A 16,844-nucleotide genomic window follows, 5' to 3' on the forward strand; every position below is an offset into this window, starting at 1 on the left:
CCGATTATTCCGACTTTTGACATTTTCATCTTCAAACATTTGTTGGATTTGGTCATGCCATGTCTTTCTTGGTCTTCTTCGGTTTCTGCATTCATCAACATTAGCATCTTAAATCTTTTAGCCGTTCTTTCGCTGTCCATTCGCTATACATGTCCAAACCAACGCAAAACTCCTTTCTAAAGTTTGACGATAATGCTTTTCCTTACCACGTTTTACCACGCCTTCTATGATCAATCCACTAGTTCAATATACTAACTAGCGACATTGCCAATTATTCACAATTTTCTAAACTCGTTTTGAATTAATTTTCTCATACGCTATTTAAAAACAAAATAATGTGTATGCTATTGAATTTTTGTTACGATAAGTGCTTGGCCATAGTGGCGAGCGTTTTACCGCGTGGCGCCTTACCGCACCCACGCGGTCACTATGGACACTACACTTGCTGCCACTATGTTTGAGTTCACCGCGCCCGCGCCGCGCCTCAAACCCCTCGCCACTATGGCCAAGCACTAAGGACCACTAAAAGTGAAGAAAAAAATCAAAATTAAATAATTGTAATGTTTTTGTCACCAAAATCTTACGTTTTTCTCAGAACACATTTTTTTACTTTTTTTTTTTGGCGCAACTGGCCTTAAAAGGGCGCGAAATGGGCAAACAAGCAGCGTTGCCAACTCTACCGATTTTGAGAGCAATCCTCCGATCTACCGAATTCGATGGTAACTCTACCGATTTTTAAAAATCTTGAAAAAATATTTGTATGGGCGAAAACTGTTTTTCGAGTAGCGCAATGAGACACCGTGGCCAGATGCAAACAAGATACGAGTATTATTGGGCGAAACTACTAGTATAAGTGTATTCAAGTATTAAAATATTTCAATTATATGTACAGTAAGAAAAAGATGTAATGTTTACTACAAACAAACTGTTATTTCTCTGTGCAATACTTTATTTTGAACACAGATAATCATACCTAAATGTAGGCGAAAACGCTAAAAATACCTAAGCTTTACACTTATCGAAAAATAAAAACAAACGAATACCTGTATTCACTGTCATTTAAATAAACATTTTTAATTTTCACAGTCTATAAAAATTTAGTCTAAGATAAGCATCGGAGCCGGACGGACGTCGCGTCGCTTGTGGTATTATAGATACGTTTACCTATGAATAACGTGTTTTTGTGCATCGCATAAAATACCTTACTCACGCGCGCGAACCTTTTCGAAACTTCTAGATTTAGGTTCTGCAACGCAGATGAGGAAACACGTGAAACAGTGAGTGTGATGTGATGATTGCATCATAAAAGAAGCCTCATCCTCGGGGGACCACTGGTTGAGGATGTTAAAGAGCTCGCTTCCCGCCCAATAGCCCCATATTTTACGGATCTAGGCTTGGAGGGGGAGATTTAGCAAAATGGACACTCTCACCTTCCACTCAGTAGCTTTATAGACCTGGGCTTGGAGGGCGAGAACTATTCACGGGGACCCATCACAATAGATCTTCACGGGTCGCAGTGACGTCAGGAGCTTGCATCGCACTGACTACCACTTCTGAGAGTAAAAATAAGAACTCACGCGCGCTCGTTAGTTAGCCAAGTAAACTACAACATAATACGCGTGGCAGACCAAAAACAGTAGTAAACACAAGAATAATTTTAGCTCAAAAAAAATAAAACACGCATAATTTTTCATGGAACAAAACAAAATTATTGCATTCGATTTTTTATAATACCAACCCTCATATTGTCTTTTCCACGCTCCGAATATTTGCCCCCATTTAAAAAAGGATAGGGAGATTCTAATTTTATAGTATACGAGCAAGTGACGTACTTTGACATTTAAAGCCCGTTTTCACATGGAATTATTCAGAAAAAATAATATGACACTAACACTTTGTATCCCGGAGCCGTGAAAACACGTGATTATATAACCATGCGTTGTGTCCCGGTCCCGTGTTTTCACGTCGTTTACCAGCTGTCTAAAAGGGTGCATTTTATTGACATCTAGTGACTTTTATTAGTACTTTTTCGCTGCTGGTAAACCACGTGAAAACACGGGACCGGCACACAACGCGTGGTTATTGAAATCACGTGTTTACATAGCTCCGGCATACAAAGCACAAAAAAAGGAGTAAGATCCTGTATATGTGCAAACATTGCAATGCTCAATGTGGCTCTCCATAAAAGCCAATGTTGGCAAAACTATCAGACAAAAATTACTTATTTATTTATTTCAAATGAATCTGAGAAGTTTCAATTGATTTAACCTAGTATTTTCATACTTATGACACTTTTAAGAAACCCTTCACTAAGCATGAAATTTCACAAAAATGGGCCGGGCACAGGGTAAATTCTATGTGTATTCGGCCGGTGCTCAAAGTGCTAATAATACCTTAAAATTACTGTGTTTGCCTAGAGTAAGTAAAATGAATAAATGTTCAATTGAAATAATACATATTTTTAAAATATTTTTTTTTCTTTTGTTCAGGAAACATACAATACAATGACATAGTTTTAAAGTGTAAAAAAATAGATTTAAGGGTCAGATCACACAAACACTTCGCGAAAATCCATTCAGAATCTATATTACTGATGATTGAATTGTTAATTTAATACAGATAGTTAGGTAAATATCTAAGGTATGAATTAATTGAAATATCGAATAGAAATTTTCAAAATCTCATGAGAAATAAATGAAGGAACTTACGTAAAAACACACGAAAATACATTTTCTTAGTGCATCTTTGTGCCTATTGCAGACATTTAATTACAAAATCATTTCATAATCCCTGACAAATTAGTTAAATAATATTCTAAGTGCATTATAACCACATTAAAGTAATTAAATTTTCACTGAAATTCGGTAAACTTTGGGAATATTTCGAATCGTTGAAATCGCCATTTTCTATGCACTTTATTACTTTGCCGTAATTTTTTTTTAATTTCGGGTATTTTTAATAAATTTATATTATTTGTTTGTGATTTTATACGTTTAAAAAATATTTAATTTTTTACGCCTAATAAAATTAAATTTACTCGATGCAATTCCGCCAGTGTTTACTCCTCAGAGTAATAATGCGTCAACCTAAAGAGAAGTCCTTACACTTTGTTTCATAGAACGCAAGCGATGTTGGTTAGCAACAAATTGGCAGCCATTTTGTTTTGTTTGACAACATACGCATAACGGTTCTATCAGATGCTTCTGTCGCTGTGCTTGGCTTTGTTTGCAAATAACTTGGATATTTACGTTATAATAAATAAAAATCGGCTATGGTGAATCGCAGTATGCTTGGTTGCAGCAGTCGGAGCGTCAAATGTGTTAAAAGAGTCGGTTTTCACAGGTAATTGATTTTGAATATTTTGGCATTTATTGTCCAGACACGTGTATTATGTTGCTTAAAAACTTTACGTATATCAACATATTTACTTCGGATACTATTTTTTCTCAATTTAGGGGATAAATTTGTGAATTAAAGTATATTTACTGTTGATAATGTCAGTTGATTACGGGCAATATTTCGGGGCCGCACTAGGTATCCATATAAAGTTTGAGTCTTTATTGAGTAGAGGTTGATTCAAATTTTACTCGAAAATAGCAACATCAACCTTGAAATCGCATCTTAAATGACATGTCCAAATTTCGCCATTTCGGAGATGTGACGGACAAACAAACAAACTCAACACAGGACTTTGGTTCCATGGAGTTGGAATGTATGTCTCAATAAATGTAACATGAGTATATTGTGAATAAATAAATATAAAAATAAACACACACATGTATTTTCAATTTTATAAAATAAATATAGGCAAATTATAGAAAAATAAATTGGAATAACCCTGCAATAATAAATACACACGTACATATATAAAAGTATTTACAGTGCAAATTGATATCCATTTGGCGATTCTCGACCTGAGTACGGCCCATTGTTTTGCTGCGAACTGTAGCTAACTTAATACCCAATAGTGATAGAATGGTTTTCCTACATGTGGGCTCCTCTATAGCTTGGCGCATTATTACTCTGAGATTTACTCCAAGCTTCCCACCGTTAGATGTCGTATTCGGCTAGAGCGCTGACAGCCAAATATAAAGTATATAAAATACTTAACTGTTTCAATCCCTTGGTACTATTGCGACCTTAACTCTAATGGACCAGTAAAGTTTCCATATTACATAATATGCTAAGGTTATCGATTAACTATTTTTATTTTTTCAAGTACATAATAAGCGGAAAAAACATAAATGAAAGTAGTTTACAAATTAAAATCAAAATTAAAAAAGTTATGTTAAAAGTATGTAGTTAGTATTCAAATAAATAGAAATGGTAATAAAATTAAAAAATGCTTACTAAAAGTAATTGAAAAGTAAGAATTAAAATTAATAAGAATAAAAAAACATTCTCAAATGCAAAAAAAAAATTCAAACAGGAAAAATATATGAATACATACATATTTTAAGGAATTTAAAAAAAACAGATGAGAAGCAACTAAAAGAAATTGAGTTAATTTAAAAAACATTCACTAAAAATAAAATCGTAAAAGTAAAAAAAAGGTAATATAAAAGCAGTTTACTTATTTAGATCTAAATTTGTAGCAGCAGAAAGCAAAAGTCAACAGATGGAAGAATTGAGGAAATGTGCATATTAAAACATGGGCTGAATGTTGAGTGTTACACAGTGTGTAAAGTGACCACTTAAAACAGCCAATGACAAGTCAAGTAAGGTAAGATCAGATCTAAATAAGTAAACTGCCTTGTTTGTTTTTTTTTCCTTTAACGATTTTATTTTTAGTTAGTATTCAGCTAGTCGTAAATATGAAAACCCGGTTCATTTAACCCCATCTGACGAAATTATTTAAAATTGAAAAATAGATATTAGAAAAAAAGAAGACAACACTATTGCAATATATCACAAGTATCTTCTTATATTGCCTGAACTGTACACGACGTTTTCTTTATAAAACGTTTTAATTGATAGATTATATGCTTAGTTATAAAAATGTACCCTTTATCTGCAGATTTTATCTGGGGCAATGATTCACAGAAAGGTTACAATAAAATTATTTTATGTTGCCAGACTCATAGCAAGGGTTGTAACTTTCATTACTTGCGTGACATTTTATAAATTACGAACAAAAAAGGCTTAAGATAAAAATTAAACGCCAAATGGTATGTATACTAACAACGGCTTAAAATAAGTACAGCGTAGCCTTTTTTTGTTTAGTTATAGCACTGGTTCTCAAATTTATATAACCCACTGTCCTTTTTCAAAAGATAAATTACTCAATGCCCCCCTTTACATCAACTTTTTTTAATTCACGTGAAACAGAAATATGCGGTATTTTTTCTATGAACAGACAAAATAAGATTGGCTGACACTTAAATTGGTAAAATATTTATTATGAATCTGATATACTACTATCAGATTGTAAATGTAAAAACCAAAATATGTTATACGCAATTACTATGGGAAACAGGAAATTAAAATGACATAAACAGACTACAAAGACAGCAAAATAAAAAATTAAAGTTAGTATATGACCTACCCTATCTAAAAGCAAATAAATAACTTTTTAAACAAACTAAGCAATTAAATGTAACTGAACTTTTTCAACTAGAATCCTAAAAAAATATTTTTAAATTAGCCACTGATGAAATTGTAGACGAAGAATTAAAACTTGAAAAAAACTGTAATAAACATGAACACAATACGAGAATATCAGAAAAATATCAAATACAACCTTTTAAAACGAGAAAAGGACAATCGAGACTAATAAACCATGGACTGAAATTATACAATAAACTACCAGACAAAACTAAACAAAAGACTCAGACAACCTTTGCAAAAGACGTTAAAAATATTATCATTAACAGTAGAATGTGTTTTACAATTATTTTTCACCAGTATATGGTAATTTAAATAATTGTAATATTAATTTATATTCACATGTAGTGTTCTTATTCTTAGAGGTGGGGGTCAGTGCTATTCAAGCTCCTGACGTCACTGCGACCTGTGAAGATCTATTGTGACGGGTCCCCGTGAATAGTTCTCGCCCTCCAAGCCCAGATCTATAAAGAGCTTGGCTACTATGTGGAAAGCGAGAGTTTACCTTCGTTCTCGACTGCACTACCCTGCAGCCATGCATCTCTGGGCACGGGTCGGATAACACCATAGATTAAGGTTTTTGGAATTAAGGTGAACTCCTCCACACATTGGTAAGGAGTCGGGGATCGGATCGAAGGGAGGTTTGTTAGTTGTAGCGGGCTGAGGTGATAGATATACCAACCAGTTTGGTCAGAAAAGGCTGATATCTTCTCTTGTCTGGGATCAACTTTGATGTTCCCTACTGCCTCGTGCCATATAGACCCGCCACAACGCTCCGCACTTGTCATTTGTCTTTCTCTACAATGGACGATGAAACTGTGACAGCGAGCGCGCTATGCATTTTTAGTATAGCTTATTACATCAATGTCATACAAAGAAATATACATCTTTCAAAAATGACGCGTGCGTTTTGTATGAGCGCTCGATGCGTACTGCGACCTGCAACCTGCGACCGTGCGATTATGTGGCCAGCCACTCGCGCTCATATTGCCGGTTCTTCGACTCGCGCTCAAAAACCGACAAAATAGAGAGCGGTGGGCACGACGAGTAATGTTGCCGCACTACGTCTCTGCCTCGTCGCTACTTCCCATGCCACTCGTCGAGTGTGTGGCAGGCCCAATAGACACGCCACAGTTGGGTCGGCTATTCGCAACCCGCCGGCCCGCCCGGTCGCATGAGAAGAATGCGTCCCACCTGATCAGTGCCCACCGGCATTGTATAGTGGTAGAATAAGGATGGTATTTCCATCCGAATTATAACACTATACTTAGGCGTAACTTTACGCCGAGTTTATGAGTAAGGCCCTGTATGAGTTTGGTATCGGTAGGGCATCGCACCCGTAGGTAACACAGAAGAATAGTAAAGTACAGTTGCGAGAAAAAAATCGTTTTTCCTTAATTTAAAATCTTATTAAAAGAGGTTATTTATTTAATTTGTAGAAGTTTTTTTCTTCTAGAGATCTCCTTCAGCGCCCCCAGACGGGCGGATACGCCCACTTTGAAAATCTGCGGGTTGTAGACATGCTTTATAATAAATTTACATGCGTGTTTGAATAAGATAATATATTAGTTCAAAATATATTCTAAAATTCATTTTACGTTAAGTATTTTTGAAGAAAGTTGTTGTTTTAGTAACTTCTGTAGATTTTCTGTTCTGTATTGCTATGGCTAGAAAAGATAAGTCTTTGTGATTTGCGGTCAAACTTATAGCGAGCCAAATAGCCACTAAAGCGTTATTTTTAATGTTAGGGCTAAGTCTATCAAACACTTGAAGATGGACATGTCAAGAGTAGGAATAAGCGTGCGTGCATGAAAAAATGTATGAATTTAGAGGAAGCAAGGTTTGTATGCAAAGAGAGAGAAATGTGGCGATCTATCCTCTCTGCCTACCCCTACAGCGAAACGGCGTGATGGTTTGTTTATTTTTGTTTTGTTTGTTTAAGGCTAAGTCCCTTCTTGTAGAAAATACTAAATGTATTATATGGGAGTTATTTTATTAGAATTGTGTTAATTATTAATAGATGGATAACTTCTAGAACTTCATAATATTTATCAGAAAACGCTCATTTTTGGTTTTTATCTTAAACTTGCTTTATAAAACGTACATAAAAATATAAACTTAAGTTTGGGAAAAAATAATAAAAAAACATTGCAATTAAAAAAAGAACATGTATTGGCAAAATATTTTTTAAATGTCTCATTAATAAATAAATAATTACACGCTGAAAAAATAAAAAACATGTTTATTGAAACGATGAAAAATACTAAATTAATAATAAAAAGTCTCAATGAGGAATAAAATAAATAAATTTTAGTGGAAAATAGGAACTGTCTCCAAAAACAATAAAAAATAAATAAATTTCTCTATGGAAATGAGGAAATGTCTCGGCAAAAAAAAAATGTGTTATTGGAAAAAAATTTAGTCACATTAAAATAAAGTGTGACGAAAAAAAAATTGACTGAAAAAAGTTTGACTGAAAAAAAGTGTGGCTGAAAAAGTGTGACGAAAAAAAGTGTCACTGAAAACACTGTGTTACTGAAAAAAACAAATGTGTAACTGAGAATATTTAAAAAATAAGTCAATTAAAAATTATTAATGTGTCACTGAAAAAATGAGACAAAATAAAAACGCCTTTAACTGAATGTAAAATATTGTCTTACTAAAAAAAACGCAATAAAAAATTTAAAACATATCAATGAAAATAGGATACACATACTATCTTTATAAAAAGAAACAGTGGATTTTAAAAAAATGAAATAAATACCTACCCGAAAACTAAGAAATGTTTTGTTAAAAAATACGTAACCCTTCCAGAGAAATGCGGGCCTGTCAGCAGCGCGCTGGGGCACGCCAACGCCGCCGACCCGGAACCTCCACAGCCGCTGGTGACCAGGAGGCCGTCCTCGGCCGGCCTTCCGAAGTGGGCGCCGCCCTCGGCCCCCAGCGGGCCGCACCCCGCCCCCCAGGGCGGCGCGGTCCAGCCCGCGCGGCTGCAGCCCCTGTCCCTAGCCACCCTGGATAGAGACTGCTTCATCATACCCGTGCATAGTCTGGACCGTTTTCTCCCAGCTGGAGTACCGGTAAGAGAAAAAACATACGAGTTTAATTTGTATGGTTTACCAGCTTTTATTCGCGGCTTCGCTCGCATTAGGAAGAAACTGATTTATTCGTTTGTCGTTTAATGAGAATGGTATATTTTTTCGAGACAAAAAGTATCCTGTATCGATTTCCAGTCCTCCAACTATCGTTACATGCAAAAATATGACGATTTCATTGTGTAAGTCTAAAGCGATGTAGTACCTTTTTTCTGTTATAAAATTAATTGATTTTTCCGCTTATAATTTTCCCGAAGCAGTGAATTTTTTTCGGGATATAAAGCAGCCATAAAACTTATCAGCTCGTCAGATATTCCTATTCAAAAAATCACGTCAATTGTTTATTCCGTTGCGACGTGAAAGAAACACAAACAAACAGACAAACACACTTTCCCATTTATAATATTAGTATGGAGTTTTTTTTAAAACATGCAAAATGAATAATAGGTTATTTACTATAAAAATATATTAAATATTATTTTATTAAACCATTCGTTGTCAAAAAAAAACTTCTAAAATGTATTCTCGCCACGGGATTTCCCTGTGAGGAATACATTGTTACCAAATCGTGTATATCATCAACAAAACACTTAACAAATAATTCAAAATAAATAATGAAGACTCGATGGCTGCTTTCAGGTAAAACTCCTGAATAAGGAAATCGAGTTTAGATAAGTTGGGTTTAACCCTTACGCTGCTACGCAGTTTTTCAAGAATCTAATCAGAAATCTTATTATTAATACATTTTAAAAATATTTTATCGAATACGTTGTTTTCCAAACACACTACTGTTTTAAAAATTAATAGCAATTCCAAGAAAAATCTTCCATTTCATAAATATCTAATTCAAGCCCAGTGGAGTGAGCGAGATAGATAATTCGTGCCGCAAATAGACAATTTTCATACAGCGGTTGTAAACCCTTTCTTAATTGAAAATAAAAACAAACAAAACTGATCTCGTACAGCAATCTCAAGGCGCATTGTTTGAATAGTTATTATTGAAACGAAATAATAATGATAGTTTTTTGCTTATTGCGGGGCAAAGTGCTCTGTTATATATTATCAAACCTACCACTTCCATCAATGCATGCTAAACAAAAATTGTGTAAAATATATCTTGAAATTAGTTGCAACAGAGAGGGAAAACATTTTTGCCAAGGGAATATGGAAGTCTAGGCATTTACAGGACTTATGATCTGTCATTGGCTGGTTTAAATGACCACTTTACACACTACAAAATATTCACTATTTTAGGGGTATGTTTACACATCCACATTCATGACTATTTTTACATTACCTCAACTCTTCTCTCTGTTGACTTTTGCAAACTAAAAGAGCTGAAACCTTTATTGATGTCGGTGAGTTTTACCTGGATAAATTATTTCACCTAGGTAATGCCTAAAAATACTTTAATTTTTTTATGCAAGTTATTTTAATCAACAATATTTTGAGTATGTCCAAATGTTTGTAGGGAGTTATTTAGATTGAAACTTAAAAGTAACCGGTAAATGTACTAAGAAGTGATATTATTTCTTGGTAGATGTTATAATATAATTTTAAAAAATAATGTTTTTGTACAACTGTCTCACAAATTGATATCTCTTCTAAGAAAAATATTCCGTTTTACTAATAGCTAGTTCACGCATAATGGATTGAGCGAGATAGACAACAGTTGACGAAATTACAAACAGCTTAGGTAAATTACATATTTTTTACATTTGAATATATTTTTAATCTTACTTTGTTACTCTAACTAATAATTTTACTCTGCAAAGCGTCCTTTTTATTGTGAATGAATTTACAAAATATATCATTCAAAATGATAACGGATAGTGAAAGTGATAAAGAAATAATAGTACCTCACCGAGAAACTCAGAGGCTTAGCAGCTAAACCTATTCCGAAAGTGAATTAGACAATAACGATCATTTTTTAAGTGATAGTGATAATAATTTATAATATGACTCTTACGAAGAGCACGAAATCGAAGAAGCTTTTTCTAAAGTATTTTTGGATCAATATCGAGCTGATATACCTCATTTACGTTTTGTTTGTAGAATAGAGTTTGTATAGTAATAATTACGTTTTGTTAGTAGAGTAATAATTACTACCTAATGAACAGCTAAAACATTTGAATTTCCCATTGCTATGGGCACCCATTATAATAAATGAACTAATGTTTTTTTTATATTCAAACGTCCTAATTGACAATCATTAGGTTCCATGGTGAATTATTTTTATGTTTTATGGCTCTTTAGTTATTTGTTTATATTCTTAATTATGGGATTTTCCGGTGATATTAATTAGTTATTCATTACGGAAGTACATCAATATTTTCTTAATTATTGGATCGGGTTTAATCGCGGGAAAAACGCCGAATGCAATTATTTTCTTCAAATATTATATAAGTGATTAAATAACTAACTATTAACATTAATTTATTTTTCATTTGACTGTTTTTGCAATGTAAAAAAGTTCACTGTTTCAGGTCCCGACTAGCTAGAAGTTTCCTGTGTTTAGTCGTTTCTCTTTTCTTAAAAGCACTGTGAATTTAAACATCATAAGTAAATTTATAATGAGGATGTTTAGTGGTTTAAAAAAAAAATGTTATTAGACAAAGCTTTTTTAATTTTTATGTATCGTATTATCAGCGCTACGATCTTTTAAATTTTTGTATTTCTGACATTAACCCGCGTGTGACGTCGCAAGTTCTCTTCCGCTTCTTCTCGGTTAGTTCTGTTAATTGGTCCATTGACGATTAGAAAAACCGGAAATCTTCCCCAATCCTCTTATCATTGGTTGATTCATATGAACAAGTGACGTCATTCAAAGTAGATCGTTTTTATTTAAATATTTTTTATTAATTTCAAGAAACTTTGCCGTACAATTTAATGCTCAAATTTTAACCGCGCGTAAGAAAACATTTTTTGTGTTAAATTTTCCGTGGGGCTGAAATAGGTACGAAACTAAATGATAACCCGTCGAATAAGTAATTTGTATGTTTTGAAAATGTTTTATACCACTGACGGTTAAGTGCAACAAGCAGTTCCCGAATTCATTTACCCTTTTGGGGATTATGACGTCAGCATCAGTCTAGTTGGAACTTTATGATAGGGATTAACAACAACGATATATCGTTGTTTAGCAGTATAAGGGTTAAGTTGGGACGTTTGCCTACGTTTATTGAGGTCCTTGGCCGCGATTATAAACGCTGTCTTCATCTTCAGACGGTATAAACTAACATCGATATTTATATGCGGAAATGTGTATATCTGTATGAAAATTTACAGTATCTTCGTCGGTAACCTGTAATTGAACATGTTTAGAAAAAAATGTAAATATATTATATTTTTCATACAGAAAACTTAATTCTACTTTGTAAATAAAATTGAAGATGAATTTCAACATCTCATTAGAATACGGACCCTGATTTCAATACCAACACTGCTCTTCCACGCGCTCTTCTATTTTAATGCCGCTTTCTAGCTATTTTGTATTTATTTATTTATTTGACGGACTTATGCAGTCCATTCTAAGGATGGTAAATACAATTCCTTGTAATAAATACAGGCACTAATAAAATAAAATACAACTAAATAAAATTAAAGCCAGGACAGAAAAAATAAGAATTACTACCGCAAGACAAGATCTAAGCTATCTTAGTGATTTTTTGAATCTATAAAGACTTACACCAAAAAAGTCCAGATCCTGTCTCGAGTTTACAATACGACACAATCGGGACATTGGTGCATGCAAGCCATAGTTTGTGCTGTTTGATCGAGGAACAGCACATGATTATTTCGCCACCGGCGGATTGGAACATTGAATGCCGCTTGTTCCAGTAACGATGGTACATCAATTAAGCCATTCAGTAAATTAAACATAAATATGGAGTCAATGTTATTTCTACGTTTTTGTAGACTTGAGATTTTTAACATTGACTCCATTTCTCCGTAAGTGTAGTCTCCCCTCTCGAGGCCAATCAAACATGCTACTTTTCTTAGCAAAGGATGTTGCACCGATTCGATATGATTTATCCAGCCTACATAGAAGGGAGACCAGATCACGGATGCATATTCTGTATGTAAATATGCGAGATAAAAGCTATTTCTACGGCCGCGAGAGCGTTTGGAGTACCACCTCTGAGGTGGTATTCTGAACGCAAAACCGCGTGTAGAAAACGGAGTTTTGACACGTAATTACGTACCAAATACACACTAAAGCTAGGGTTTCCTAAGACAGCGGTACCCGTATCTTAACGGCCGTAGTGAACGGTGATGCGGTGGACAGCCGTCGTAACGGTGACTAGAGAGTGGTTTCCTAGGGAAACGGTGTAAATAAATGTTATGAAAACCGTTTTTCCAGGAAACCACTCTCTAGTCACTGTTAAGACGGCTGTCCACAGCATCACCGTTCACTACGGCCGTTAAGATACGGGCACCGCTGTCCTAGGAAACCCTAGCTTAACAGAGCGATCTTTTCGCGCTCAATTCCGTTAAGAATACCAGCCCTGGCAGGGTGGACGTGAAATATTTATTTTAAAGTTAGTCATTTTTGATTTAGTCTTTTTTTCGGAGAGTTACAGTGATAACATTTACTAGATCTGTGTAGAATTTTTAAAAAAACATGTACCTTTTATGAAATTTATTAAAAAAAGGTAAATTATCATGAAAATAAAACTTTGTTATTAGTGTTACACAATTTTAATTATTTTACAAGAACACTACTACAGTTTCGGGAGAGCACTCCTCCCATCTACGGGTGATATAAAACTAATATAGTAAACACAGAATATTGTTCACAATGTCATAGAATTTAAACAAAATAAAAAACCCCCTGCTCTAAGTTTCACTGATTAATTTGTTTATTTTTTGTTTAAATTCTATGACATGGTGAACAACATTCTGTGTTTACTGTATTAGTTTTATATCACCCGTCGATGGGAGGAGTGCTCTTCCGGAACTGTAGTAGTGTTCTTGTAAAAGAATAAAATTGTGTAACACTAATAACAAAGTTTTATTTTCATAATAGTTTATGATGAAGTGTTACGAAGTAAATGCCGATTCAACTACCAAAAAAAAAGTAGTTTAAACTACAATATTATTTCATTGTTCCTAGACTGGCACCTGAAGTGTAGGACTGATAACCTAACCTTAATGTAACAGACGATCGAAATATGCTGCACTTGGTTATGTGCCTTATGCACCACCGGTGCGAAAAGGGTAATGATAATGATGAAATTTCTCCAGGGCTACATTTGTTTACAAATGTTTGCACAGATTCAGAATCCTGCATATGATATCATTTGCTTACTGTTAGTACTAAAACATCATAATATGTAGCTGTAGTTACGTATCTATTAATACTATGACTAGATTATGACAGCCGTCAACAGTCCGATCCACTGTCTGCCAAGCAACTAACTTGACATGAATCGTCATAATATAAATGAAGAGTAGTAACGAAGCTAACTAAATCGAAATTCTAGAGCATGCCATTTATATATCTGGCAATGGAATTAACTGTGCTTACACATTGCATTACTGCTAATACTTTGTATGATATTTGTTTTTCACATTCAAATGATCCACGCCATTCAGTAGCGTTCATACGAGGACAATATAATATTGTCTGTTCCCAGCATCAGACTTATTGTCCTCGTGTGATCAGATATTTGGAGAACGGGACAGACGTCCTAGAGATAGACGTGCAGACTACCTCCGCAGGACAATGGATTATTCCCACCATCGTACTGCATTCTCGTGTGTGCGCGCACAGGCAGGACAGTAAGACAATAGCTACTTACTTCGCGCGTGCGTATCGATCCCGCGCTTAGAAAAAAAATGCCTTTTTATTATTTAGTTTGTCCTCCGACGCTTTAATAATTTAATTATATCTTGGTATAAAAGATATCACGTTTTTCACGAACTCGCTCAAATTTAGTTTTAAAGGTTCAAACGTTTTAAAGGTAATGGCAATCTAAAAGATTCACCTAAACCTCGTCGTCCTTCAAAATTGGATGATGACGTATTAAAATCCCTGGTCGAGTCAGATTTACGATAAACCATTGAGGAATGATTGCAAAGACTCAAATTCCTATGGTTAATTGTGAAGTTACATCTTCAACGCATCGGCAAAACAAATGAAATGGGAATTTGCGCGATTTCTTCATGATTCCCCTATTTTATAAACGTATAACTGAGCAATGTTTAATTTCATGAATACGTTTTTTTCAGTTTCCCATTCCACAACCGCAACCCCTGGACAAAGCCACCCCTAACAAGTCCGTCGTACCCGCCCACTCACTGAGCGTATTAGAAATCGCCGACCCAAAGCTCTGCATACTAGCGCACCTGATGAGCCCCCTAGAAGCCATAGATCCCATACTAGAGTCGCCTCTGGCCCGACCTCTCCATAGACAGAGAGCAGCAGCCAGCGAACTGCTGACTGACGTAGCTCAAGCCAACACTGCAGTCGGAGGGATGCTGTTAGCCAACATGGAGAAAAACGCAGAGTTCCCTTTCATAGCATATTACGTTATCAACAGCACACAGACAGACCCGCTGGTGTTCTACAACAATATGAGAGGAGCTAGTTTGAGCAAATTTGACCCGAGATCCATGCGATACACGGCAGCGCATACCTTGGACCTTTACAGCGAAGTCGCTACGATCTGCCGACCACCTTTCCAAGATCTCACCGGAGGAGTCAAAAGATCACACACGCCAACTACGGGATATATCATTAGTGTTTATAAGGTAATTGTATAATTGAACGTAGTAATGCAGAAAGCAGCCAGCCATAGAAAAGTGAAACTGAGATAATAGCACCTTTGTGAAAAGAGTGAATAAACAGATCTACACATCAGTTGGAATGTTTTTGACTTTAACAAATGATAAACAAGGACTATATTTGTTTTTTTTACACTACAAACCAGAATTTAATTATGTATCTGACCAGTTTTAATGATTTTAAAAATTCATTTAGATTTTCTAGTGATATGGGTGTTTTTTGCAAATTAAGAAATGCTGTTTTTGTGATGGACATCATTTTCAGAAGGTGACTAAAACAATTTTTTGTACAAAAACGGTCTGGCTGTCTTTAGCAGAATATATAATTGACCTTACTGCACCTGATAACATCAATATCTCTTTTTTTTTTCAATTGTGGACTGGCTGCTTTCTGCATAACTAAGTTCAATTTTAAGTACCCTGAAATTTTAATTAGATACATTTAAACGTATTTATTCAACGTATTGATATTAATAACATATCTTAAACTTCTTTAAAAATTAAATCTAAAAAAAAAAGTTATGATTTTGCGCCTTGAATCCGCAGCCTATATTATGCAGGTTATGTGCAGTTCTGTGTGTAGGCACATAATAAATCTACACTACATAATATGGTCAACTTTAGATGTAAATATATTACAATGTGCAACTGTGTGACCAATATTCAAAAGTAGATTTATTTTTAATAATATTGTGCGCGTGAGTTGATTTGAGGTTAAATGAAAAGGATGGATTACAATTGAAGTTATTTATTAAGCCGTAACACACGAGTTAAATCCTCTTATTTTACACAGAAGGAATTTACAATAGCGAACACTGGCGGAGAGCTGGTGGCCGGGCGACACGAAATGCCAAGATGAAATGTAATGTGTTCTTCTGATGCACGGCGTTTAATATCTTGTCCGAGCGGACACTGCAGCGGGCTACGCGTTCAGACCTGTCAACCTCACGGCTGTTGGTCTAGCCTTCCACAATATGCATTACATTTACATTTGTAATAATATAATAAGTCATGCATGAGTAGTTATTTTACGTTACGTATAATTTTTATGTGACAACATTTACAATAACAATATTATGTGGAAGCCTCTAATTGGACTTTATTATATATATTTATAATATAATGAGTCCTTTTTTTCATTTTTTTTTTATTTGTGAATAGCCAATATTTACTAAGTCAATATTTTTTACATATCGTTTTATCAGCGCTATGGTTTTTTAAAGTTTTGCATTTCTGAAATAACTCCGCGTGTGACGTCAGAGGTTGTTCTCTGTCAGTTCTTCCAATTGGTTCGTTTACGGCAAGCCAACCGGATATCCTTTATAGCTCTCATATCATGGTTGGTTCATATGAACC

The 16,844-nt window shown here is 34.7% G+C and overlaps 1 protein-coding gene across 1 annotated transcript in view; it reads left to right on the plus strand.

Annotated features, from left to right (window-relative positions):
• Window positions 1–16,844, plus strand: part of LOC148279729 (uncharacterized) — a 65,428-nt gene that overhangs the window by 34,518 nt on the left and 14,066 nt on the right. Inside the window, exons 2-3 of the mRNA XM_088229520.1 lie at window positions 8,419–8,684; window positions 14,934–15,455. Coding sequence (XP_088085646.1) covers window positions 8,419–8,684; window positions 14,934–15,455 — 788 coding nt within the window. The remainder of the gene's footprint in view (window positions 1–8,418; window positions 8,685–14,933; window positions 15,456–16,844) is intronic.

Source organism: Micrasema longulum, unplaced genomic scaffold (genome assembly GCF_059751315.1).
Source record: "Micrasema longulum isolate JH-2025_06_02 unplaced genomic scaffold, ASM5975131v1 h1tg000678l, whole genome shotgun sequence".
NCBI lineage: Eukaryota > Metazoa > Arthropoda > Insecta > Trichoptera > Brachycentridae > Micrasema > Micrasema longulum.